The sequence below is a fragment of the Felis catus genome, chromosome C2, assembly GCF_018350175.1.
Source record: "Felis catus isolate Fca126 chromosome C2, F.catus_Fca126_mat1.0, whole genome shotgun sequence".
Taxonomy (NCBI): domain Eukaryota; kingdom Metazoa; phylum Chordata; class Mammalia; order Carnivora; family Felidae; genus Felis; species Felis catus.
This window is the reverse complement of record NC_058376.1, coordinates 55,413,424-55,440,054: the sequence shown is the minus strand read 5'-3', so window position 1 is coordinate 55,440,054 and position 26,631 is coordinate 55,413,424. Positions and strand designations below refer to the sequence as shown.

The 26,631-nt window shown below is 36.0% G+C and overlaps 2 protein-coding genes across 11 annotated transcripts in view; one reads left to right on the top strand and one right to left on the bottom strand.

The window, feature by feature from the left end:
- The window catches only part of DZIP3 (DAZ interacting zinc finger protein 3), a 137,459-nt gene extending 129,825 nt beyond the window's left edge, over nucleotides 1-7,634 (bottom strand). For 7 of the 9 annotated variants that reach the window (XM_045036897.1, XM_019839661.3, XM_045036898.1 and 4 more), the window contains exon 1: nucleotides 7,354-7,634. The gene's annotated coding sequence lies outside the window, so the exon portion shown is untranslated. Of the gene's footprint in view, nucleotides 1-7,095; nucleotides 7,238-7,353 lie in introns of all 9 variants that reach the window. The other 2 variants (XM_019839662.3, XM_011285969.4) reach the window with 1 other exon arrangement.
- Nucleotides 7,618-26,631, top strand: part of CIP2A (cellular inhibitor of PP2A) — a 32,779-nt gene continuing 13,765 nt past the window's right edge. Inside the window, exons 1-11 of one of the 2 annotated variants that reach the window (XM_003991609.5) lie at nucleotides 7,618-7,959; nucleotides 12,255-12,402; nucleotides 14,579-14,691; nucleotides 15,544-15,638; nucleotides 16,145-16,241; nucleotides 17,123-17,245; nucleotides 17,392-17,537; nucleotides 21,031-21,106; nucleotides 22,711-22,929; nucleotides 24,203-24,362; nucleotides 25,874-26,015. In XM_003991609.5, the coding sequence (XP_003991658.2) occupies nucleotides 7,858-7,959; nucleotides 12,255-12,402; nucleotides 14,579-14,691; nucleotides 15,544-15,638; nucleotides 16,145-16,241; nucleotides 17,123-17,245; nucleotides 17,392-17,537; nucleotides 21,031-21,106; nucleotides 22,711-22,929; nucleotides 24,203-24,362; nucleotides 25,874-26,015 (1,421 nt within the window). In that variant the 5' untranslated portion in view covers nucleotides 7,618-7,857. Of the gene's footprint in view, nucleotides 7,960-12,254; nucleotides 12,403-14,578; nucleotides 14,692-15,543; nucleotides 15,639-16,144; nucleotides 16,242-17,122; nucleotides 17,246-17,391; nucleotides 17,538-21,030; nucleotides 21,107-22,710; nucleotides 22,930-24,202; nucleotides 24,363-25,873; nucleotides 26,016-26,631 lie in introns of those variants that run through there. The other variant, XM_023260117.2, reaches the window with a different exon arrangement.

Below are 26,631 nucleotides of genomic sequence, written 5' to 3'. Positions count from 1 at the left end.
TTAGAAATAAAACTATTTATGTGACCTTACTGACTAGTAATGATACTGTAAAGATAATTATGACATCTGATAATTTCATAATATACTATTCTCATTAGTTTTTGCTAAGAAAATCCATTTGTTCAAGAAAACAATTCAGAAAAATGCCAGTACTACACATGCTACTAAAATGAACAATAATTAATATGTGTTTAAATGCTCTGTTAAGGTTAACAATTTTGGAGAAGTCTCCAAATTTTTTTTGATCACCATGTATCTAAAGCAATAAGTCTGAGAATACACTGACAATACATGAAAAGCAATTCATTTATGAATTATATACAGATATTACTATAATATAAAATAAAAAAGAATGATATCAAAATAAGTAAAAGTTTCTAATTGTTCCCACACCCTGATAGCTTCACATATCCCAAGGTGTGCATATTCCACTTTGGATGCCACTATCTTAGAAAATGGTTCCACATTTTAATTAAAGAAACAGAACATAATAATATCTTTCATGAACATAGTAATATCTACTTTCTGAAAGACTGGAAATTTAAAAATGAGATATGCAAAGGACTTGGCTCTGTATAAAGTAGGTCTTCAATAAATACTATAGGTAAAAATGATTATTGTACCTTAATTTAAAATAAAATTATGTCACTTACCTTTATCTGCAAAATTGGGATTCAGAAACAATGGATAATATTTATGTTTAAAAAAAAGGCAACCTTCTGATACTGAGATATGAAATTAGATGTGAAATTGGGGTAAAAAACATTTACCCAAATTACCCAAACCATGTACTTAAACTAAAGTTGAATTCTGTGAAATGTGCATGGAAAAAAAAAAAAAAAAAACAGGAATTGTTTGAAAAGTGAAAAAGTTAATTTTATGGTTTGGCAAATCATTTAGAGGTAAGTTGAATTTTAACACTTGATTGGGAAAAGAAACAGGAAGAATAATTGAAAAGAGAGCAATTTTGGCTTAACAGGTTTTTTGCCTTTGTGTTGAGGGTAACATTTCTCAAAAATCAAAGTTGACATTAATTCTACAGACTTAGTTTTCTGGCTCTGCATAAAGGGCAAAATCAATTTAATATTAATATTTGAATATTTGAATATTTAGTATTGTTTTAACTACAGTAAAGACAAGGTATCTAAATGAGTCCATGCCTAGACCTCTGCCAATTTTCTACCACTAGATTTCTTTGCCTTGAATCTTTGGAACCCGGGCCAATAGAACTTTTGTTCTACCTGCTATTTATGCATACTTAATAATCTCCTAATTTACATCTGGCCTCACATCTCCACTGAATAGAAGCTCCACAAAGTCAGGAATTTTTTTTTTTTTAATCCCTCTGCTATATATCTGCAAAGCCTACAACAGCACCTGGTACACTTCAAGCACTCAATATTTAATTTAAAGAATGAAGCCACCTTTCTTCTGAATACCGCAAGTCCTCAGAAGGCAGAAGACGGAGCTTGTGTGTAAATTAAGACTGCCTTCTCTGCCAACCTGAGCCCTTCTTTACAGGTCAAAAGTAGCCCATATACTACTGTAAAACTATCCCTGCAGATAACCATGGAATCAAGACAGGGCCTCTGTCTTCTGGCAACTACTCAGTGTTCTTTGTTGTTTCCTCTAAATATTTAAGTACCCTGTGGTTTAGTTTTTCTATCCACACTCACCTTTTATCATTTAGGTTCAAGGCTTTAAATTTTTACCTTTAGCCTTGACCTCTCCCTTAACTACAAATAATATATTCGACAGCCCATTCAGCATCTCCTGGATGTCTAGTAGATATCAAAACATAACTGAAACTGAGCTCTAGATACTGCCTTCTCCCCACAAAATGGCTGAAGCAGAGCCACTCATCCAAGCCAGGTCTAGATCAGACTAACTGCAGTCAACTCAAAGTCTGGTGAGCAAGAAATAAATGCTCATGATTTATAACCACTGAGTTTTGAGGTGATTTGCTATGCAGCAAATACTGAACAATATGCCACACTGTCTAAAATTCCAACACTCCATCTTGACTGATACTTCCTTTCCCTCTTCCCTTTATTTTCCTCCATAGCACTTACTACATTCGTATATTTTATTTATAGTTCTTATTTGTTGTCTATGTCTCCCGTTAAAATAAAAGCTCCACCTGGATAGAAATTTTTTATCTGATTCACTGCCATAACCCCAGTACCTGGAAATGTACTTACCACTCAAGCACTCATTAAATGTATGGTGGGTGAATGAACAATTAGCTCTGTGTTCACACTGTTGGTATAATTCTCATACTACAACATTCAGTAGTCTATAAACTGCACTTCTGTCACAAATTCATATCTTCATTCAGTCTGATTTATATAACAGGACTTAAGCTCTGGTCATGAGACATTAAAATTTTTCAGGAGGGCCTAGGTGGCTCAGTTAAGCATCCAACTCTTGATCTCAGCTCAGGTCATGATCTTACAGTCGTGATATCAAGCCCTCCATAAGGCTCTATGCTGGGCATGGATCCTGCTTAAGAATCTCTCTCTCCCTCTCTACTACTCCCCTGCTTGTGCATGCTCTCTCTCGCTCTCACAAAAAATAAACGTTTTTAAAAATTCCACTTTATGGGGTGCCTGGATGGTTCAGTCAGTTGAGTGTTCCAACTCTTGGTTTCGGCTCCAGTCATGATCCCAGGGTCATGGGATCTGTGCTGAGCATGGAGCCTGCTTGAGATCCTCTATCTCTCTCTCCCTCTGCCCCTCTTCCCAGCTAGCACTCTCTCTAAAAAAAAAAAAATCTATTTTACTCTTAAAGGTACGCTAAGTTTTTCTAAAAGAAATAAAGGAGCTAGACAGCCCTAATACTGAGTTCTAAGATCCTAAGCAACTTTTTTTGACTCCCTTTAATATGTTTCTGGAACTATAAATTAGGGAAAATGTCTGTGCAAATACAAAGGATGTCAATAAAAAAATCTATGGAGAAAAGGGATTTTAAGCCAAACCTTGAAGATATTAATATTTTGCCCTAAAAAATGTGTTCCTATAGTACTCTCCATTTCTCTTAATAACACTTACTCTGATTTGTGTAACAGAATCTAAGCTCTTTGAGAATGAAGGAATATTCATATTTAAAAAAATTTTTACCTGGTTGGTTAAACTAATTTAACTGGATTTTTTTCTTTTTTTAAGTAAAATACAGGAGCACCTAGGTGGCTCAGTGGGTTAAGTGTCTGACTCTTGATTTTAGCTCAGATTATGATCTCATGGTTGTGAGATCCAGGCCCCACATCAGGCTCCTCACTGAGTGTGGAGCCTGCCTGGGATTCTAGATACCTCTCCCTCTATCTTTCTCTGTCTCAATATAAATAAACAAACAAATATTTAAAAAAAATAAAAGTGAAATGCAGATGCTCACTTTAGCTACTATCCTTTTAAAATCTGTGGGCATAAATGTCCTTTATAAAAAATATATATGTAAATCTGCTAAGCCTTAAACCTTAAAAAAAAAAATAAGGGAAAATATGTACATGGATGGAATTAATAAACCTAAATGTAAAATTAGTGATTCTGACAAAAAAGGAAAAGAGTAAAGTTGGTTCTTGAAAAGCTGAATGAAGTAGATAAACCCCTAGAAAGTTCCAGTAAGGAACTTTCCGTAAGGAAAAATATAGGTAATATTTAAATGAAAAAGGAAATTTAAAACTACAATGAAGAGATTAAGAAAATTACTAGAATACTGATGCAACTTCATATCAAAATTTCTTTAAATCTAGGGCACCTGGGTGGCTCAGTCAGTTAAGGGTCCAACTTTGGCTCAGGTCATGATCTCACCATTTGTGAGTTCGAGCCCTGCATGGCGCTCTGTGCTGACAGTTCAGAGCCTGGAGCCTGCCTCAAATTCTGTGCCTCCCACTCTCTCTGCCCCTCCCCTGCTCGCACGTGCACTTTCTCTCTCAAAATAAATAAACATTAAAAAAAATTTTTTTTAATTCTTTAAATCTAAAGAAATAGTTGCTATATTAGAATATTTTTATTTCCAAACCTAAGGAAAGGTGGAAAAAATGATCAGATCTATAACCATATTACCAATTCAAATATTTTCAAAAGATCTACCACTAAATCAGCTACTTGATTTTATAGGCCAGTTGTATACAATCTACAAGGACCACCTGATTCCTATGTGATTCTCATTCTGTAGCACAGAAAAAAAGATTAGAAAACATCCAATTCATTTTTCAAAAGTTCACAAATTCCAAGAGAAAAGAAAAAATTAATGAAAAAATTTTAAATACAAAATCCTGAATAAAATATTTGCATCATAGCAAATACAAGTTTTGTTACTATAATCTGTATGACCTTGGGCAAATTATTTCACCTCTCCTTAGTTTTTTCACCTGTAAAATGGAGATAATAGTACCTAAAGTATGAAGTTGTTATGAAGATTAATTAGTAAGTATAAAATTCTTAGAATAGTACCTGGCTTCTAACAAATGCTCAATAAGTGTTAGCTATTATTATCCCAAGAACAAAAAAGCAACACAATACATTGCATTATCATGTCAAAGTGGAAAATGTGATCTATAAACATAGGTATTTGGTAATGTTTTTAAGTAGACGCTTTGGCAAGTCTTTAAGTACAACAGGTATAAAGGGCAATCTAAATATTTGAAAGACTACTACAAGCCAATAGCACAAATTATACTAAGTGTTAAAATACTGGTCATTCCCATTCAATTAAATCATAAGACAAAGATGTTCAGTATCACCATGATTATTCCAATTTGTTTTTGCACTAATGAAATAAAGACAACATATACTGGACATGATGAAATTATTATTTATAGATGATATATAGTGAGAAAGTCTAAGACAGTAAGCAAAATTCTATAAAAACTAATAAGAGATTTTAGTCAGGGTCTGGATAAAAGATGTATCAAAATCAGCATCTTTTTTTTTTTTACAGTAGTAATACCAAAGTTTAAAGGAGAAAAAGAGAACCCGCTCACATTAACAAAAATTATACAATGCCCTGGAACAAACTTAATACAAGACTAGAAGATAAATTACATAAAATTTCACTGAACATGAAATACAATCTGAATAGTATTAACTATCTCAGCAGTATCTGTATCTTCTCAGTCACCCCAACTAGAAACTTGGAGTCCCTTCTAGTTTCATGCTTCTCTTCACATCTGAAATAAGTCATTAAATCCTGCCTATTTCACCTACTTATTTCTCCAATTTTTCACCTCTTTGTTATCTCCACTTCAATTACCCCTGGTAATCCTTTGCAAAGACTCAGCAAATTAAATATTCTCCTTACTCCTACCCTTATCCTTATCAAAATCACAGGCTGCCCAGTTGCCAATCAACCTAAAACACAAACCTAAATAGATCGGGCCCCAGTTAAAAGCCAAAGATCACCACTGAATTCAGTATCAAGAATAAGGTCTTCAGTCATCTGCACTGAGCTTCATCACCATCATCATCACTACTTCCTCCTCCTCCCCATGTTTTGGTGCCTAAAATAAAACGGTTTCTCATATTAGGATGTGCAAGTATCTCTGCCTAAATGTGTTAGGGCTTCTCACAGTTACCATCATGGTACATCCTATTGTACTTCCAACATCAATTTTTGAAAAAGATTTTTTAAGAAAGACATATTAAAATGAGTATCTTACAGATGAGAATGCAAAATTTGTATCATTACTTATGTTAAAATGAAAGACTGTAAAGAAAGATGGATAATTACTTATGTTAAAATTAAAGAGTGTAAAGAAAGATGGCATTTACAGATAGCAGCTTTGACCTCTTCCCTTGGCTGAGAATGAGTATGAAGATGAGACACTTGTCATTATTAGTGAAAAGTCTAACACCAACCAAAAGGTTATCACTGCATTTGCTAATGAACTAAGATGTAACTAACACCTGCTGAGAAAGTAATTATGCCAGGCAACTGCTCTAAATTCTTGTAAGTTGATTAGCTCATTTTATAATGGTTTGCACCACCTGACATGACCTCATCTTTACTGCTACTCTCACCCTTGCTGTCTACCCTAGTCATAGTGGCATCCTTGGTGTTCCTGACACACATCATGGTCCCACTTCAGAATCTCTGCCCTTGCTTTTCTATCTACTTTTCCCCCTAGAGAGCAGGGCTGTCTCCTTCAACTCCTTGAAGCACTTCCTCAAATATTGCTTGTTCCATCTTGACCTCCCAACTCCCTTCTTCCCAACCACCATTATTCTCCAAGAATAACTCTGCTAAATTTTTTTCTCCATCTCACCTCTCTTACAAGCTGTTTTTTTTCCTATCAGACCGTAATTTCCATAACATAGGTTTTATTCACTTAAATCCCTAGTGCTTAGACAAGTACCTGGTACACTGTAGGCTCTCAATGATTTCTGATTTATTTAACTTATTGAACAGGTACTACCGTTAGCTGGATTTTAAGAAACTGAAGCAGAGAGAATCTGCCTTATGGTCACATAGTAAAAGGTGGAACCAGAGTTTGTAAACATAAAACCTGGCTTCACTGGTCAACATAACTGCATAGTGCCTCTAACTTCTATGAATTCCAGATGTACTACCTATTTAGTACATTTCCCCAATTAGACAGTTGCTTCGCAGCAGGGATACTTCATCATCTTTGTTCTCCTGCCACTTCTAACCCATGTTATACAATCGATAACTGGTTACAGAATGAATGAATGTATATGTACATTAATTACCTAATTATTTTTACATGTATGTCTCAATTGGCTGGATTATTGTAAGCTTGCAAATTAAAAACTTTTAGTATAAAAAATCTTTTTTAAAAATGTAATGTAAAAACACTTTTTTTGAACTGACAAAACATGATCCATGACGAATGATTTAATTAAAACGACATGCGCCTTGCTCTTCCAATTGTTTCCAAACTGGTTTTTAAAGCTTAATTCAATATTCGCATACTTCAAGCAAAAAAAGCTCCAAAACCAGCAACTCATTTCATTATATACACACGCACAATATTATCTCTTACAAAAAACGCAAAGGGCGGTGCCGTGTTTCATAGAAGACACCGAGGCTTAGAAAGCAATTGATCATGCCAAATAAAAATAGATAACCTTCACTTACAAAAACTGACGCTAATGAGAACACTCTCCGCAGCAATACCTGGCCCAGAAGTCACCAGGAGCTAGCTTTCTGGAATAAGTTTGACGACTACCTTAAGGGCTTGACTACCTCGCCACAGAATCCCAACGGCCCCAGGCTTACTCTGAAAAACAAACAGTTCAGGGTAGAAAGGGTGGACGCAGGAAAAATATTTAAAAAGAGGTCCCTCCCAGGCCCCCTCAAAATCTAGAGGCCAAGATTCTCCTCAGAGCTCCTCACCGTATCTAGACTACGGGGAAGCGACCATTTCTCAGGCAGAGGTTCACGCACAAAGAAAAACCGGCCGTCCAGCGTGAAGGCCGAAGAAGCAAACGAAAACTGAGAGCTCTAATGAACACGGACCCCCTGCGCCTAACCGCCCCTTCGCAAATTGAGTCGCAATCGCATTTCTCGCGAGATTTATCGTCTCCACGGGATCTCGAAGTTGAAAGCTCGCGGCTTTTCGAAGCGACGGTGGGTTGAGGGAATGGGTAAAGAAGTTCGGGAAAGGACAGCTTCCAACCCCCTTGAAGAACCCACAGACCCACTAGACCCTCCCGCGTCTCCTTTCTTCATTGACAGCAGCTCTCCCAGGGTACCCAGGGACTTCCGGAGCGCTACCGGAACCGGAAGCATCGGGACTTAGGGGGGTGGGGCTGAAAAATCAAAAAAAGCGCCGCGAAAGTTGGAGGCCGGTGTCTGCAGGGTGGTAGTGGCCCCCAGGTGGGGTTGTGGCGAGTGCCAATGGACTCCACCGCCTGCCTGAAGTCCTTGCTCCTGACCATCAGTCAGTATAAAGCCGTTAAGTCGGAGGCGAATGCCACCCAGCTTTTGCGGCACTTGGAGGTGAGGGACTACGGGATGGGGACTAGATAAGCTTCCCTGTAGAAACCCTTATTTCACGGTGCGGCCAGGGTGTAGCGGCCCCAGCCTGCAAAGTAAGGTCTGCCCATCGCTCCCTTAGGTCTCTTTTTGTATTAGTAAGGAAGGCGAAAGTCAGCCTTGAATTCCCACTCTTAACTCCGCCCAAGTCCATCCGCGTTCAGCTGGCTGCAGCTAGAGGGAAGAGTGACTGATACTCAAAGTCCTAGGAAGAGGGAGGGTGGGACAAAATGTTGGGGGATTTAGACTCTTTGGGGATTGGTAGAGGAGAAAGTTCGGAGCTCTTTCTTTTCCTTCGTTTCTTTGGTTTTTCCATCGCAACAGAGCTCTTGCAGAATACACAGCAATTCTCGAGAGTGAAGGTGATGGGGCGTGATGATTAAAACTTGTTTTATTCCTGTCCCTTAGGCAGCTTACAATCTGAACCAATTGCTTGCTGCTTCTCTTATAACTCATGTTGAACTCGAATTTGAAAAAGAAAAAAAATTTTTTAACTTTCCTTGGGTTAAAAAGCAATCACAGTACTAATCATAATTTTTTTAACCAAAATATACTGTTCCCAGTTTTCAAACCTGAATTGCTAAATTGCTTTCACTTTTTCTGTTAACTCCCACTAATTTATGGCTAGATCACTTATTCACAGCTTTCTGTGTTCCTATTTGTTTTTAGGCTTTTAATCTCATTTCTTGCACATTCACAGAATTCCAACTAACAATAACCTCAGTTTAATAAAAAAAAAAAAAAAAAATTAAGCTCAGCCAAAGCTTGTTTTAATTCCATCTGTCACAGCTTCTGTTAACATAGAACTGAACATAATTTTAAAATATATTCTATTATATTTATGAGATAAAGTCTAAATTACAAAGATTAGCAAATTACTACTGGAGCGAAAAGACTATTGTGAATAGTACAGCAACATCAATCTGGATAACTGTTGTGATACTGGAATGCATTAAATGTGCCTGTTTCCTCCAGCTTCACTGATGCTCCTTCTTATCACTTCAGGTGCCCATCTCCTAAGTACATTTTCTTTTTTCATTCATTACCTCAACAAATCTCTGCAAAACGAATAAAGTGTTAGCTGTTAAATGCTAAAGCTTTGCTTCTCAATTAGAATATAAAAATGTGATAGTGGGCTCCAGAAGCCACAGAGTAAGCAGTTTTATTTAAGAAGTAGGAGTACATCATTTTAAATACTAATCAGAAACATGCCTTGAATCTGAGAGCCATGTTGCAGTGAATTGAAGGAGACTCAAAGAAATTTGAGGCTTAGAAACTGCTTGATACTGCATTCCGGAACTTTTAAGGGGTTTACTGAAAACTCTTTTGCCATTTAGAGAGATAACATACATACAGCACATAATGTGCACTGATCTTAAGTGAAGAGCTTGAGTTTTTATCATACGTATATAGTCAAGTAGGTACCACTTGTTTCATGACAGAACATTTCCAGTCCCCTATAAGGTTTCTTCAGTGGTCCCGTTTCATAAGGTTCAGATAAGTGGACTCCTGTAATATGTACTTTTGTGTCTGCCTTCTACTCTACAAATCTGTAAAATCTATTCATGTTGCACATGTGCCAGTACTTTCATTCTTTTTTATTGCTATGTAGGAATTCCACTGTATAAATGGGCAAGAGCTTACTTACATTCTGATGATGGGCAGTTGGGTTGTTTCCAGTTCTGGGTAGGATTTAGAGCAAATATGTTATAAACATTTTTATATTTTTTTGAGATATATGCACTCATTTAGATACCTAGGAGTGGAATTGTTAGGTCTTTTGGTGGATCTTCGTTCATTTTTTGTTGAAACTGCCACGCAGTTTTCCACCGGTTGCACCATTTTTACCCTCCTACCAGCAATATGTGAAATTTGCTGTCACTCATCCACACAGATCCTTAGTGTTTTCAGATTTCTAAATGTTAACCATTTTTTAATTTTTTTTTTCAACGTTTATTTATTTTTGGGACAGAGAGAGACAGAGCATGAACGGGGGAGGGGCAGAGAGAGAGGGAGACACAGAATCAGAAACAGGCTCCAGGCTCTGAGCCATCAGCCCAGAGCCCGACGCGGGGCTCGAACTCACGGACCGCGAGATCGTGACCTGGCTGAAGTCGGAGCTTAACCGACTGCGCCACCCAGGTGCCCCTAAATGTTAACCATTTTGATGGGTGATACTAATGGTGAATATCTTTGTGCATACTTCATGAGAGCAACATCTGAGGATACAAAGAAGTGGCTATCATGTGAAAGGAGATGATTGATTCTGCTATTTTGCACTTCTATATTTTTTCTTTGTAGCCCCATGCAGGACCTGAGCTTTGAATTTTTTTATGATTGGCAGAGCTGGGCTGGTCTCACTTTTGGTGGTTTTTTATAGTGCTAGTGTTACATAATCATTATGAGCATGGATTCAGGAACAATGAATTTCAGTTATGCTGCGTCTTGGTGTATGTCTCAGTTTACTCATCTGCAAAACAGCACCTAACAGTTCTTATGAAGATGAAAAGAATTAACATATGTACATAGAACAATGCTTAGGCCAAAGTAAGTGCTAAAATTAGTTATTACTAAAATCTGTTTGCATGAAAACATCCAAGTAAAGAAAATTTGTAAAGTGGTTTTTACGTTTTACCTTGTAATAAATATTACATGTTGGAGTACTTATGCTGTTGAAATACAGGTCTTGTCCTGAGGCAAATAGTTTTTAAAGCAGAAAATGTCTTTATCTTCTAAAGGACTAGCTTTATATAAGTAAGCAAAAGGGCAATAAGAAGATTCCTTACCCCCAAATATCTACCAAATTTTTTTGTCTTTTCAAATTTACTTTAATGTTTTTTGTTTTTTGTTTTTTACTTTAATGTTGAAACTCTTCAGGGGCACCTGGGTGGCTTAGTCAGTTAAGCAACCAACTTCATCTCAGATCATGATCTCACGGGTTCGTGGGTCTGAGCCCTGCATTGGGCTCTGCACTGACAGTGGGCATCCTGCTTGGGATTCTCTCTCCCTCTCTCTGTCTCTCTCCTACTTGTGCGCTCTCTCTCCCTCAAATAAATAAACAAACAACAACAAAAATATTCCTTAGGAATAAATATCCTGAAGCTTTCTTATCAGCAAAGCTTTAGAAGAAAAACTGATATCTGGGTGAGGAAATAAAAGAGAGATATAGAAAGGAAGGATTCCTGCTTAGACCTTTTAACAAAAAAAATTTTTATCTAATTCTAAAATAACTTTTTCCATCTTTATAGAAAAGATACTTATTTTTACAATAGGCTTTTAATAACATTCAAAAAGCATTTTGAAAATACATGGCTGACAACTGTTTTTGGCCTTCAATCTCAGCTTTACCTTTTCAGGGGGAAAAGGAGAGGGTGGTTTATAGAGTTTTAAGAGGGGAGTAAAAAAGTTGAATAACCCAAAAGAAAATTTGTGCCTGACCTGACTACTTGAAATAATTTTCTAAATTTTTTTTAAATTTATTTTTGAGAGTGAGAGCATGCTCGCAAGTGGGGAGGGTTAGAGAGAGAGGGAGACGCAGAATCCCAAGCAGGTTCCAGGGTCTGAGCTGTTAGCAAAGAGCCCCACGTGGGGCTCAAATTCGTGAACTGTGAGATCAATCATGACCTGAGCCAAAGTCGGACGTTTAACCGACTGAGCCACCCAGGTGCCCCTAAAATAATTTTTTTTAGCTTCCTTTTTTGTCATCTCTAACTTCTGGGCTCAGCAACTGTCTTTGGAGGGAACAAAAGGAGTGATCACATAGTTAATCCCATAGGTAAGCCTTTGGATTTAGCTAGTTTTCACTTTGCATTGTCTCCCTTAAAAATAGGTGGAGTGCATATACTGGAACTTACTGACTCAATAAATATGTTGGTAGTAGAGTGTTGATTTAAACCCTATGACTTAATAGAGTGTTCTGTGTAGTAAGGGTAAGTATTGCTGGGTTGTCAAAGTTTGCCAGCTTGTGAAATAAAAGTATAAAAGACAATAGGATAGTGTAATAGGCAAACCTAACCTAGTTGGTGGAAGAGGGTTAGCTTCAGGCAGAAACGGATTAAAACTCAGATCTGAATGATTATATTAGCCAGTGAGAGAAGAGATGGGTAATTTTCCAGGCAGAGGGAACAGCATTTATGACTTTTCTAAATTGGGAAAAAGCGAGGCAGTGGTACTTTGGAAGAACTGAGTTCTTGTTTGAAGTGGAGAAGAGATGCAAATTGCCAAATCTTAACTAACACATTTTAATGACTGTTTTGTAGGTAATTTCTGGGCAGAAGCTCACACGATTGTTTACACCAAATCAGATACTACCAAGTGAATGCTTGAGCTGCCTTGTGGAGCTACTTGAAGACCCAAGCATAAGTGCACCACTGGTCTTAAGTATCATCAGCTTGCTGTCTCAACTAGGTAATGTATTTAATTTCTCTTTTCCAGTTTTTAGAAGATGTTGAATTTAATATTTTTAAAAGGTGGATTTAGTTATAGTATTTTTTGGAGAATGATTCGCATTCAAAAGATTTCTTCCTTGTGGGACCTTTCAAAACTATTTTGCATTATGGATCCCTTGTAAAGAGAATATTGTATGCATCCATTCTTAAAATTATTGGAACAAAGAATCTGAAGCATATCAAAGGTTCAGTGGTCTACAGAAAAGAATACCTTGAGACATGCTAGCCTACTTTTGAATTAAAAAAAAAAAAAATACATGCACATATTACCTCGGCTAACTACATCACTCGGAAAAGTCATAGCTAGCGATGAAAAAAATCACTCTTTTTCGATAGGCTACACTGAACTCAGAGCTAAGGGTAAAAATGTAGGTGTTGCTTTTTCTACTTCTATCTTTAGTTTTTAAATTTTCATTTAATGGGTACTTTTTTTTTTAATGTGTGCTTGCGAGTGGAGGGGAGATAATTCTGAGTGTGATTATAAAATTAATACATGCTTATTATGAAAAAAAATCTCAGTGATCCAAAAATATTAACATAGACCAACATGCCCAGTAGGACTTTCTGTGATGATAGAAATATTCTATATGTATATTGTTTGTTATAGTAGCCATTAGCCACATTAAGGCTATTGAGCGTTTGTAGTGTGAGTAGTACACTGAAGAACTAAATCTTTAATTTCAATTAATCTAAATTTAAATAGCCACTGTGGCCCAGTATCTCTCAAGTTAAAATAGATACAGAGTAAAATAGAATGAGTCTTTATTCATCACCACCTCCTCATCATTTCTACGTTGGTGGATAACATTCTTAAGAGTTTGACTCTTTCTAGATATTTTTTTTTTTTAATTATTTTTTTTTTTTAACGTGTATTTATTTTTGAGAGAGAGAGGGACAAAGTGTGAGCCGAGAAGGGGCAGAGAGAGAAAGGGAGACACAGAATCCGAAGCAGGCTCCAGGCTCTGAGCTGTTAGCACAGAGCCAGACACGGGGCTCGAACTCACAAACCATGAGATCATGACCTGAGGCGAAGTCCGGCACTAACCAATTGAGCCAGGTGTCCCTTTCTAGATCTTTTCTATTCTATAACAGATAATTTTGGTTATTTTTTTAAAAATGGTGTTGTAGAGCATCAGATTTTTCTTTTTTTTCACTTATCTCAGCTATCTTTCCATGTTGTTATCTAATAGCTGCCTTGTACCACATTGTGGAGTACTATAATTTATTCAGCTATGCTCCTAATGGTGGAAACTCATGTATGCTCTTTTTCAAGTTTTTTTTGCTATCAGAATCAATAGTGCAATAAACATTTTACGGATTTTTTGGTCAAATATTAGTATATTTCTGTTGAGTTAATTCTCAGAATTTTCAGGTCATTTTTCAATTTGATGATCGTTACTAAATTACTTTCCAAAAAAGCTATGCTAATTCTAATATCCACCAACCTTTTGTGTGAGAATGGCAGTCATTTTCAACATTTAAATATATTAGAAATTTTTAAAGTTACAGTCTTTTTATTTTTTAAGTTTTACTTTTTAGTTAATAGACTTTTATTCCTTAGAGCAGCTTTAAGTTACAGAAAAATTGAGATGATAATCTTTTAACTGCAAAATTTCTGCAAGTATGTAAAGCAAGTTTTTCCCTTAAATTAGTCTACATAGAAAAATCATTTGTTTATTGACAGAAAAGGAAAAGCTTATACTCCCTTCCCTTTTACAGCTCATACTATTTCTTTGATTAAACTTTTGAATTGGAAAGTAATTATAAGTAAAATAGCCATATCATACTTGATAAGTAACTTTAATACAAAATAAACTTAAAGATTATTTCTCTTTTATTCATGAAAACCATGAATAAAAACATTTGGTGCCATTTTGGGGCACCTGGGTGGCTCAGTTGGTTAAGCGTCTGACTTTGGTTGAAGTCATGATCTCATGGTTTGTGAGTTTGAGCCCCGCATCAGGTTCTGTGCTGACAGCTAGCTCAGAGCCTGGAGTCTGCTTCAGATTCTGTGTCTCCCTCTTGAGAGAGGGAGCCCCTCCCCTGCTCGTTCACTCGCTCTCTCTCAAAAAAAAAATTAAACATAAAAAAAATTTTTTTTTAAATATTTGGTGCCATTTTATCTTAACTTACAGCTGTAGACAATGAAACCAGAGACTGTCTTCAGAACACATACAACCTGAATAGCGTGCTGGCAGGAATGGTTTGTCGGGGCAGCACTTGCCATGGTGATTCAGTGTTTTTGCAGGTACATACACCCACACAGTACTTTTCACTTAATACTTCTTTTTCCTTCCTTATTTGCAGATCAAAATTCACAGTATCTATTGTAAATTGCTAGCTTATAGCATATGTGCTGGCATAATACTGCATGAATAGGCCCAGTTCTCCCCATTAATAAATTTAAGAGCTGGTTGATTACACATGTACTAGTAATTTAAAAGTTTCTAGAAGAGGGAAGCTTATCCACATCCAGCATTATTTTGAAGAGAAACAAATCTACATTATAACTGCTTTGACAGACTTATAAACACAGATGTCAGCATTTTGAGATGTAAGCTATTCGTATTAAAATTGTAAAATGAGTTGGCATCTAATCTCAGTCTGTTGAGGAAACATTCTACAAAAAAATTGAAGCTATAGATTTAGTTTTATTTAGCATAGACTCGAAGTTCTCATACAGATAATATTTTATTGAACCTAAAGTGCCATCAGTTGCAAGAAAGGAAAACATTACCAATTACACTGACATGCAGTTTTAAAAGTGGCAAAAATGTGAAAAAATATATCTTAGAATTGATGGAATATATATGTTTCAGCTTGCATATTTGTTTAAGATGGTTAAGTGAACCAGGTTGATGACAAGATGCTCTGTTTAAAATAGATTGTGTGGAAATGTATGGAATCAGGAAATGAACCCTAAAATTCTTAGTAGTCTCACTACTTTATGTTTAAAAATAAAAATGAACCATTTAAGAAATAGAAAAGTTCTTACTCTAAACTCTGCTTCCTAAAATGGTGACACACTCAGAATATGATTAGGAGTCCATATGAAGTGTTTTTATGTTTATATTTATTACTATTTTTTTTTTATTCTCAGTGCATTCAACTTCTACAAAGATTAACATATAACATCAAAATTCTCCATTCTGGTGCCAATATAGATGAGTTAATTACATTCCTGATAGATCATATGTGAGTATGCAACCAAACATGTAACCAAATAATTTGTTGATTTATTTTCGAACTAAAACTGTGGAATAGTTCAGTTTTTCTTAGATAATTTTTTCCAGCTTTTTAAATTGAGTGAGACTCTGATTCTTGTTTACTCCTTTTAGATAGTTTCAAGGATCAAGTGCATAAAGCAGCTTTAGTCTTCATAACAGAAATTTATAAAATGAATTGATTTGGACAGAAAACTATCAACCCTGAAAATTGTATGCTTATATTTAATCTTGATAGGAGAATATACTGATGAGATAGCACATGGTCATTCCGTTATTTCCATATTTCTGTGCTACAATTGAATAAGAACATTTAGTTTCAAAACATGAAATAAATGGTCCAAATACTACTCAAAGCTTGACTGTGTTCACATTGTTTTTGCATATAAAAAGGAGTTTAAATGTGAATTACCATAAAAGAGTAATTTAAAATGAACTTAATGCTTTTATCTTTTATTATTTTCCTTAAAACAACAGTCAGTCTCCTGAAGATGAGTTAACAATGCCTTGTCTAGGATTATTGGCAAATCTTTGTCGACACAATCTTTCTGTTCAAACATACATAAAGACTTTGGTAAGAAGTTTTGCGTAAAATCTTTTTTATTTGTGGTGGGTTCTAAACTTAAAGAAAATTGTATCCATCTTTTTCATTAAAAATAGATTAACAAGAATTCTCATGTCTCATCCAGCTGACTCAACAGAATTAAGGAACAATCACATTGACACATAATTAACTTGAAGTATTCCACCCTTTGCACATGTTGTATTTAAGATGATAAGTTTTAATAAACGAGTACTAAAAGTTTTCCTTCTCTATAGCATCCCACTATTTCTTGTATTAAGTAATAAGAGAAATTCTAAATTATTTTGTGCTAATAGGAAGGATGAACATCACTGGCAATTCCGTTTACCTCAGTCTTCTATTTCCACAAAATTAGTGGCAACTCCGCTAGAAAGATCCATGAATAAATGACTAGCAGTAATCACCAGCCCTTGTGATCACTGAAGGTGAACAAATGAGGTTAACTGAACCACTGTTAGAAATATGTTAAATCAAGAAAGTTCTTTGATTCTTAGTTTGTGAACAGTTTCCCTGCTGTGCAGTACTCAGTATCACCTGTTTCCTGTTGTTAAATTAAACAGTATCTCATTTGTTCATGTACTGGAGGTGCTTTGGAGACAGAAGTTTATCTTGAGCCATGGAAGTGTTTGGGAAAGATAAACATTTCCTCATAATTCCATATCTTAACATGGGATTCAACTTTCCACTGAGATTGTACCTGTTTTTATTACTATAAGCAATATGGAAAATGTGCCATCTCACTTTTTGAATGATCTATCAAGTTTGATAATGTTTAATAAAAGATTACCTACTCTGTTCAAGATAGACATCCTAAACCAAAATATAATACTAATTTTTGTTTTAATATCTTTTTGAACTTTTTTCTTTCTCAGAATAATGTGAAATCTTTTTATCGAACTCTTATAAGCTTCCTGGCCCATAGTAGTTTAACTGTGGTTGTGTTTGCACTTTCAATATTGTCCAGTTTGACATTAAATGAAGAGGTTGGGGAAAAGGTAAATATGATTTTTTTATTATTTGTGAAATAGTTCTGGAATTTGTATTCTCTGATATTTTAAGTCATTGAGACTCTTTGTTAAACTTTAGAATGGTGTCGACCTAAATTTTTTGTATAATATAGTTTTCCTGATTTGTTTTTAAGCTGTTCCATGCTCGAAACATTCATCAGACATTTCAGCTAATATTTAATATTCTCATAAACGGTGATGGCACACTTACTAGGAAGTATTCAGTTGATCTATTGATGGATCTCCTTAAGAATCCCAAAATTGCTGATTATCTTACCAGGTATGGCTCTCTGACAAATTTTAAGACTTATTGGTATTTCTTTTTTTTCTTTTCAACCAACATATGTTTGTTATTAATAAAACTGCCTTTTCAGATTTAGTGAACTTGGATTCTACTGATGAACAAGGAATAAAATTGAAATATTTTGATGTGCTTTATTCCCAGTCATTTTGCTTTTCGGGCCTGAAATGTAAAAGTGTAAGAACAGGGCAGGTGTGTGTGTTTCTTAGATGAATAAAGTTGTCTCATTCTCTTAAATGTACACATCTTGATTAATCTTTTCCAACACCAGTTTTAAATCTTGACATTAGTATTCTTTGAAAGAATACTGTTACCATAAGAACATTCATGTCAGTGTGTTTGTCCTTTTTTTCTTTTCTGCATAAAAATGGATAACATTATTGTTTGCCTCTGTTGTGTCTTAAGGTAAAATGAGAACACATTTTTTATGCCCATTCTATCTCAGTGACATTTCATGTAATCATTTATCTTTTGAGATCAGTTAGCGACTGTTTTCCAAAGAGCTCATGGCCTTTTTATATCTTTTTTCTTAAATAAACATCTCAGATAACTGCTAGTCAGACCCATCTTTTTGTTACATGTTGATTCTGTCATTAATATTTTTTAAATATTTATTTATTTATTTTTGAGAGAGGGAGAGAGAGAGTGAGAGCACTTGCATGTACACAGCTGGGTAGGGCCAGAGAGAGAGAGAGAGAGAGAGAGAGAGAGGAGAGAGGGAGAGAGAGAATCCCAGGCCAGCTCCACACTGTCAGCACAGAGCCCAAAGCAGGGCTGGATCACACAACTGTGAGATCCTAACCTGAGCCAAATCCAGAGTCCATTGCTTAACCAACTGAGCCACCCAGGCACCCTGGCCTTTTAATTTCTGAAGTTAAATTTTCCCAATGCCTTAGCTACTTTGTAATCATGAATTAGGAAGTTGTAGGGATTGCTTCAGAGTTCATTTAGTCGTTCACAAATGAGAAAACAATTATTGAGCCCCTCCTGTGGTTAAGTATTGGGGGAGGAGGGATTATTAGCAGAGGCAGGGATTTGAAGACCTAGTCTCTAATCTTTGAGGAATGTAGAATCCAAAAGTTGTATAAAGACATAGTCCCTAATTTTAAGGAACATAGAATCTAGAAGTTGAAAAACCAAAAGCTGGATCGCCTGGGTGGCTCAGTCAGTTATGCATCTGACTTCAGCTCAGGTCATGATCTCATGGTTCTTGAGTTCAAGCCCCGCATCTGGCTCTGTACTGACAGCTCAGAGCCTGGAGCCTAGTTAGGCTTCTGTGTCTCCCTCTCTCTCTGCCTCTCTGTTCTCACTCTCTTTCTCTCTCAAAAATAAATAAAAACATTTAAATTAAAAAAAATTTAAAAAGCTAACCACTAGGGCAAGGTTGATTACTAACCATGTGGTTAACTGATGTTTTTCAGAACCAAGAAGCATTCATGTTAGCATTTCATTTTTTTTTTCTTAAGCATAGGTGGATAAGAAAACCTTCCAGAGTGCCCTTCCTTTACCTGTTCTCTCTTTATCTAAGAGTCCTCCCAGTATACCCATTCTGGCCATCAAATAGTGCTTATTTAACAACTTCTAAGTAAACAGGATATACCTCTGCAGGAGGACCAAAAGATAATCTGATTTAGCATTAGTAAGTGGTTGCTTAATCTCTTCTTCCATAAATCTCTCAGTTTCACTATCTATTTTCTGTCTAGCCTAGAACTCCAGAATCACCTCTGGAAAGGAACTTGTATTTAATTGTGTTGTCTTGTTCATTTGCTATCCATTTAGCAAACTATTCCTGAATCTGTCCCAAAGTCTAATGGCCGGGTTCCCAATCAAAACCTGGGAAAATCACACTTTATGAGTTTGTATCCCATATACTCACTATCTCTATCTGGACAGCACCTCTCATATTTATTCCCAGCTTTGTTTTACATTTCCTACAGTGGACTTTTCTTTCTTTCTTTCTTTCTTTCTTTCTTTCTTTCTTTCTTTCTTTCTTTCTTTCTTAATGTTTATTTTTGAGAGAGAGACAGACAGAATATGAGCAGGGGAGGCGCAGAGAGAGAGGGAGACACAGAATCTGGAGCAGGCTCCAGGCTCTGAGCTGTGAGCACAGAGCCTGACATGGGACTTGAACCCACAAACTGCAAGATCACGACCTGAGCAGAAGTCAGATGTGTAACCACCTGAGCCACCCAGGCACCCCATCTACAGTGGTCTTTCGAATATTTACTACTTTCCTCTTGACACTTTTCACTCAGAAGATGACCTAATCTTTGTTTCACAGAACAACAGCAACAACAGCCTGAATCCTACCTGATTGGAATTGTTTCGAATTTTTGCTCCTGAACCAATTTACTTGTGTTTATACCAATTCTTATTTGGTGTCATTCTGTTTCGCTCATAAACACACATCTTGTTATTCTGTGCATTAACTCTCATTCTGTCCTCTTTTTCAAGTGTCTTGTCTCTTCAGTGTGTCCCATTCTATTGCCTCCCTTATATTCAACTTTCCTTCAACCGTATGTCCCCTTTAAAGTCTGTGTTCTTGGGGCGCCTGGGTGGCTCAGTTGGTTAAGCATCTGACTTTGGCGCAGGTCATGATCTCACGGTTCGTGAGTTTGAGCCCCGCTTCGAGCCTGCTTCAGATTCTGTGTCTCCCTTTCTCTCTGCCCGTCCCCTACGCTCGCTCACTCGCTCTCTCAAAAATGAATAAACATTAAAAAAATAAAATGCTAAAGTGTGCGATCTCCCATTGCATTCAAGGTAAATATCCAGGTTCCCAGCATAGCCATCAAAAATCTGGTCTCTGGTAACCTCTTATCCCTGTGTCTTTACATTTTTGTAGGTACTTTTGTCTAAGCATTTCAGACGATAAATAGAATCCCCAACTTGCTAGAAATGCCTTTTGTGTAACCATGTGCTATTCCCCCTGAAGTACTTCTGCTGGAAGGTTGGAATACTTTCCCCTTCTGATGTCTAATTCCTGTTTGTTTTTTGAGACTCAAGTCTGGGAAACCTCAGCTGATCTAGCCTACCACAGCAAGTATGGGTTTGATACTCATCCTCCCAGCATCCTATACATTTCTCCATTATAATGTTGCATTTTACATTACATAATATGTTCTGCCTGCCTTTATTCTTTTGAATATTTAAACTTTTGAAAACTGTAACGTGCAGAAAAATCTTAACTGCACAGCTCTGAAGTTTTACAAAGTGAACACAGTCATACAACCATTGTGAAGGACTAATTGAACTCTTTGCAGCAGTCATATAACCATTGCTCTCCGACAGTCATTCTCCCAAATACAGGATGTATCATTCAAGTATAAATTTTGCAAAGATTGTTCTATATTAGAAGCTCAAAATAAATAGATGAAAGAAATCACTTAAATTTTATATTTGTCTTGTATGTAAATCCTTTTTGATGTATCAATTTCATATTTATCATTTGATGTATATTTTTATTTTAAACTAGGTATGAGCACTTTTCTTCATGTCTCAATCAAGTATTAGGTCTTCTTAATGGAAAGGATCCTGATTCTTCTTCAAAGGTGTGTAAAAACATAACTTTTTTGTTTTAAATTTTTGAAAACTGTAATGTGCAGAAAAATCTTAAATGTGCAGCTCTGAAGTTTTACAAACTGAAGACAGTCATATAACTATTACCTAGATCAGAAAATAGAGCATTACCAATACCCTAGAACCCTCAAATCTTCATTCACTGGTACATTCCCCTTGGAAAATTGTTTCACGGTGCCTAGTGAATATGCATACACCCTGTGACACCGCGTTTCCACTCCTAAGCTACATAGCTAAGAGAGACCTGTCCATAAGCTCATCAAAAGACATGTACAAAACATTACATAGAAAATGCAGCTTTAAAAATGACACGATTTCCTGGGTTTTTTTTTTAAATGTTTATTTATTTTGGGAGAAAGAGCACACACACCTGTGTGTGAGCCAGGGAGGGGCAGAGAGAAGGAGAGTGAAAGAATCCCAAGCAGGCTCCATGCTATCAACACAGATCCTGACATGGGGCTCAATCTCACAAACAGATCATCACCTGAGCTGAAATCAGGAGTGGAACACTTAACTGAGCCACCCATGCACTCCTATTTTCTGATTTTTTAGAACATCAGATGCTTAGGGGATAAATTCAACACAACGCACACAAGGTCTCTACTCTGAAATTATAAAACATTGAGAGATAGGGGCGCGTGGGTGGCTTACTAGGTTAAGCGTCTGACTTCGACTCAGGTCATGAACTCATGGTTTGTGAGTTCAAGCCCTGTGTTGGGCTCTGTGCTGGCAGCTCAGAGCCTGGAGCCTGCTTCAGATTCTGTCTCCCTCTCTCTCTGCCCCTCCCCCACTTGTGCTCTGTCTGTCTCTCTCAAAAATAAATAAATATTTTTTAAAAATTCAAAACATTGAGAGCTATAAAAGACCTAAATAATACAGATATACTAAGTTCATAGATTAGAACACTTGCAAAATCATAGCAGGCTTTAGTGGGTTTTTTTGTTTTTATATTTCTTTTGTCTTTGGTGTATATGGAAATTGGGAAGCTAATTATAAAATTCACATGGATATACAAAAGTCCAGAAATAACCAGAGCCATCCTGGAAAAAGTGAACACAGTTGGAGGATTTCTAACACTACCAGATATTAAGACTTAACGTAAAGCTGTAATAGTTAAAACAGTGCAATACTGTTGTAAGGATGGACTGGAACACAGTACAGTGTCAAACCAAACCATAGCATATGGTCTCCTGATTAATACAGTGCTGTCTTAAAAGTATGGTCATTTCAGGGAGCTTGGGTGGCTCAGTCAATTAAGTGTCTGGCTCTAGATTTCGGTTCAGGTAATGATCTCACTCCCAGTATGGAGCCTGCTTAGGATTCTTTCTCTCCCCTCTCCCTCTGTCCCTCCCCTGCTTACACACATGTCCCCCTGCTTTAATAAAATCACCTTTTTGCACCAAAGAATAAAAAAGAAAGAAAGAAAAAGAATAGTAGAAAAAATTGGAAGCTGTTTTTAATTTTTGTTTTAGAATATTTTCTTTAAAAATATGTCATTTTCAACTTCATCATTTGGTTGCTTTGTGCATTACAGGCCAATGAAATTGACATTTAACGAAGACTTTATATTGCACAGGTTTTAGAATTACTTCTTGCCTTCTGTTCAGTGACTCAGCTGCGCCATGTGCTCACTCAGATGATATTTGAGCAGTCTCCATCTGGCAACACCATTCTGGGAAGCCGTTCTAAATGTTTAGATCCTACTGTGGCTCTACTTCGTTGGTCAAGCCAACCTCTGGATGGATCAGAAAACTGTTCTATTTTAGCTTTGGACTTGTTCAAGGAAATATTTGAGGTAATATAATGATAACCAAAATGCCTCTTCATTTTTATGATTCTCAGTGAACAGTTTACTTTCAAAAATATTCACAGTAAATTTCAAAGTGTTTATATACTTTATGAAAACTTTTCAAGTAACAAGCTCCCTACCATTGACCTACTAAATTTCCTTTTTTTGGGCAAAGTCAGGGACATTACTGTTTTCTTTTTTCACACTGAATAACTTATATGTATTCCTTTCAGTGTAATAAGTAAAGGTATTAGCTGAGATTTGTATGGTTTATTGTTGTATGACTATGTTTTTTGCAGTAGTAACGTTCAGCTTCTCCGTCTCAGTGGATACTGTTGACCATCTTTATTATCCTTTGAGTGGATTAATATAAGAACATTGGATTCAGTCACTCAGATGGAGTGGAACATGCCAGACAATGCGAGGCACTTAGGATACAGACAAAAATTCTTTCTGTAGAGGCTATTACATTCTGGTAGTTTCTACTATCTAGGTCTTTTAGCATTCTCTACTGTTTTCCCTGTTTTTATACCATTCTGCCTAACACAGTATCTTCCTGGAGTGTTTCCCTTCATGACTGGATCCTAGGCACAAACAAAAATGTATATGAGTGATTAAATATATTTGTCAAAGATTATGCACAAATTATTCTTTCTGTTTTATGTTGGTCTTGACTGTTAATCAGTTTTAGCGTTTTAAAAAGCCTTTCAAGATCCTTGATGGGAATTATTTATGGTTGTAAAGTATTAAGACCAGTGATTGTTATTTAATTATGTAATTTCACTTGGCAAATTCAGGATTCTTGTTTTGAAATCACAGATACAGTCTAGTTAAAAGTCTTCTTTGTAGTTGAAGGGCACCTGGGTGGCTCAGTTGGTTAAGCATCCGACTTTAGCTCAGGTCATGATCTTGTGGTTCATGAGTTCAAGCCCCTCATCAGGCTCTATGCTGACAGCTCAAAGCCTGGAGCCTGCTTGGGATTCTCTCTCTCCCAGTCCCTCCCCCACTCATTCTTTCTCTCAAGAATAAACATTAAAAAAAAAAAATTTAAGTCTTGTTTACAGTTGAATAACCCCAAACCTTACTGTTCCATTTAAGAAAAAAGTCATCATAGCCATCAAAACTGGGTAGATTTTAAATAGGAGACACAGGTCAATCAACTATTGAAGTAATTATAAGAAATGTGATGAGAGTGTTGCAGCTCAGTGATGACTAGCTCTGTGTTCTTTATTCCATCTTTATTTTGATTTTTAATCATTGGTGGTGGTTAATTCTCCAGGATGTTGTAGATACTGCTAACTGCTCCTCAGCTGACCGATTTGTGACCCTTCTACTGCCTACAATCCTTGATCAACTTCAATTCACAGAACAAAATCTAAATGAAGCTTTACTAAGAAAAAAATGCGAAAGGATGGTCAAGGCCACTGAAGTTTTGTTAAATATCCTTTGCTGTTAAAACATGGAAACTAACCGCTCATTTTTTTCTAGCATCACATTTACTGCATTTTTGTCTTTATTTGTAATTTTGTCACTTCTCACGCTTGCATCTATTCAGAATTACTGAAGTTTAAACTATAGAACTAATCCTCAATAAAGAGTGTGAAAAAAGTTATCCAGACTTTATTTTTTCCTTATTTTTCTTTGTAAAACTTTTGAACTAAATAATACTTTTAGAATACTTTTTAAACTTAATTTGGACATTTTTATCATAATTTGAGATTAGGAGATATATTCTAAAGTAACAGAACCGCTCTGTTACTCTAGTGCTAATTGCTGTCCCTGGGCGATTTGTGGTGCCACCATTGGTAGCAGCAAATCAGAGAATAAACAAACATCAGTAGAGTCATTATAGTTTAGTTTATATTATAATTTTTACTGAAAATTAAAGTCTCTAGGAATGTTTTAATAAGGATGACATCACACTTGGTTATAAAAAAGACAAATGTTGTCAAGACAAATTCATTTATTTCTAAAAAAGAAAAGCTTGAGTTCAGTTATTGTCACTGCCTAACTTCCATATTGCATGCATTTTTCTTAGGTCTTTCCTTGTGCTAGCTGTTTTCTTTTAGATCAGCTGATTCTACGTCCATATGAAGCCCAAGTTCCATTTTTAAAATATTTCATTAATGCTTTCTATTATCAATAAGGAGCCATTATATCTAAACCATATCTCTTATATTATACCTGGTCAGGTTTTCTTTTTTATATCTCAGAGCAACAAGAATTTGCTCAACTTTGTCCTGCCCTAGAGCAAATTCCACATCTGTTTACTCTCTTCTCTGAGCTGCTGCTTCTTAATTTTTCTTTACCGCAGTAATTCCCAGCCCTGGCTATGTGTTAGAATTACCTGGAGAATGTTTTAAAAATACACCTGAACCTTACTTCCTTCCAGCAATTCTAATTTAATTGGAGTAATGTGAAACCCTGGGGGGGGGGGGGGGGGGGGCGGGGGAGAGGTGTTGTGATTGATTGTTCAAACTGCCCAGGTGATTCTAACATGCAGCCAAAGTTGAAAACCACTGCTGTAGAGACACATGATTATGTTGCTTGATCCTAGAGATAGCTGTTATATGCAAACCTCAAAACTGGTACTATTCCGAGCCAAAGGTGACCCCTTTTTAATATAGATATTCAAATTAACTTGTAGTATACAAAATAGGAAAAAATAACTTCCCTTGGTTCAGCAAATATTGAACCATTGTGATAACCTGCTAATACTAACATCTGGCAGAGTAACAGACTTTTGGTCTCAGTCCCATCTCTTGCCACTTACCAGTCACTTAAATTCTCTGAGGTCTAGTTTCCTAATCTGCCATTGAGCTAATAATAATTGTATGGAAGTGGAGTGACAAGATACTTTGTATGAAATCACTCTAAATATCATAAAGTGCTATACAAATATAAGCGGTTTTTTGAAAATTTTTTGTTTGTATTCCTTAACAAAACTTACCTCTGTGTGGAGATGATACTCTAAAAATGCATGTTGCAAAAATTCTGACTACTGTCAAATGTACCACTCTGATAGAACAACAATTTACATATGGCAAGATTGATCTGGGGTTTGGAACAAAGGTAGCAGATTCTGATTTGTGGTGCGTATATGAAATCCAAATGGCACAGAATTAACAAAAGTTTTTTCATAATTTTAAAAACATTCAATTCATAGTTTATATGCTTCTAAAGAAAGGATAATCTTAACATGCGATTTGTTTTCCATTGTTCATTTTGTGTTGTTTTAATTTGTTATTATCTAAGGGTCTTTTATACTCCTTTTTAGGAGGTTTTTTTGACATTGCCTCAGGAATTATTTTTATGTTCATTTTAACCAAAAAGCATGGAAAAAGAGTCATTTTTTTATTATGAGGAAATTAGTAGTTTTTGTACTAACAAAGGTTGTTCTTTTCACTGGCATGTCAGGACTTTCATTTAAAGGTGGATTTTCTCTGATAGTGATGAGATTATTTTATCCCCCTCCTCCCTCATGAATTAAGTCCATTAACAAGTCTTTATTGAGGACCTGCTAAATGCTACATACTGATTTGTTCTGATTTCCATAAATGTCACAATTGTCAATAATTTGTGATCCTCAAGAACAAGGATTACCTTTTTTTACTTTTTTATACTGCCTTGTGGTACAAGGCTGAAAATATGGTTTAGTGTATTGGTAAATATTAGGTATTCTACACCACTTAAGGTTGCCCTTTATTG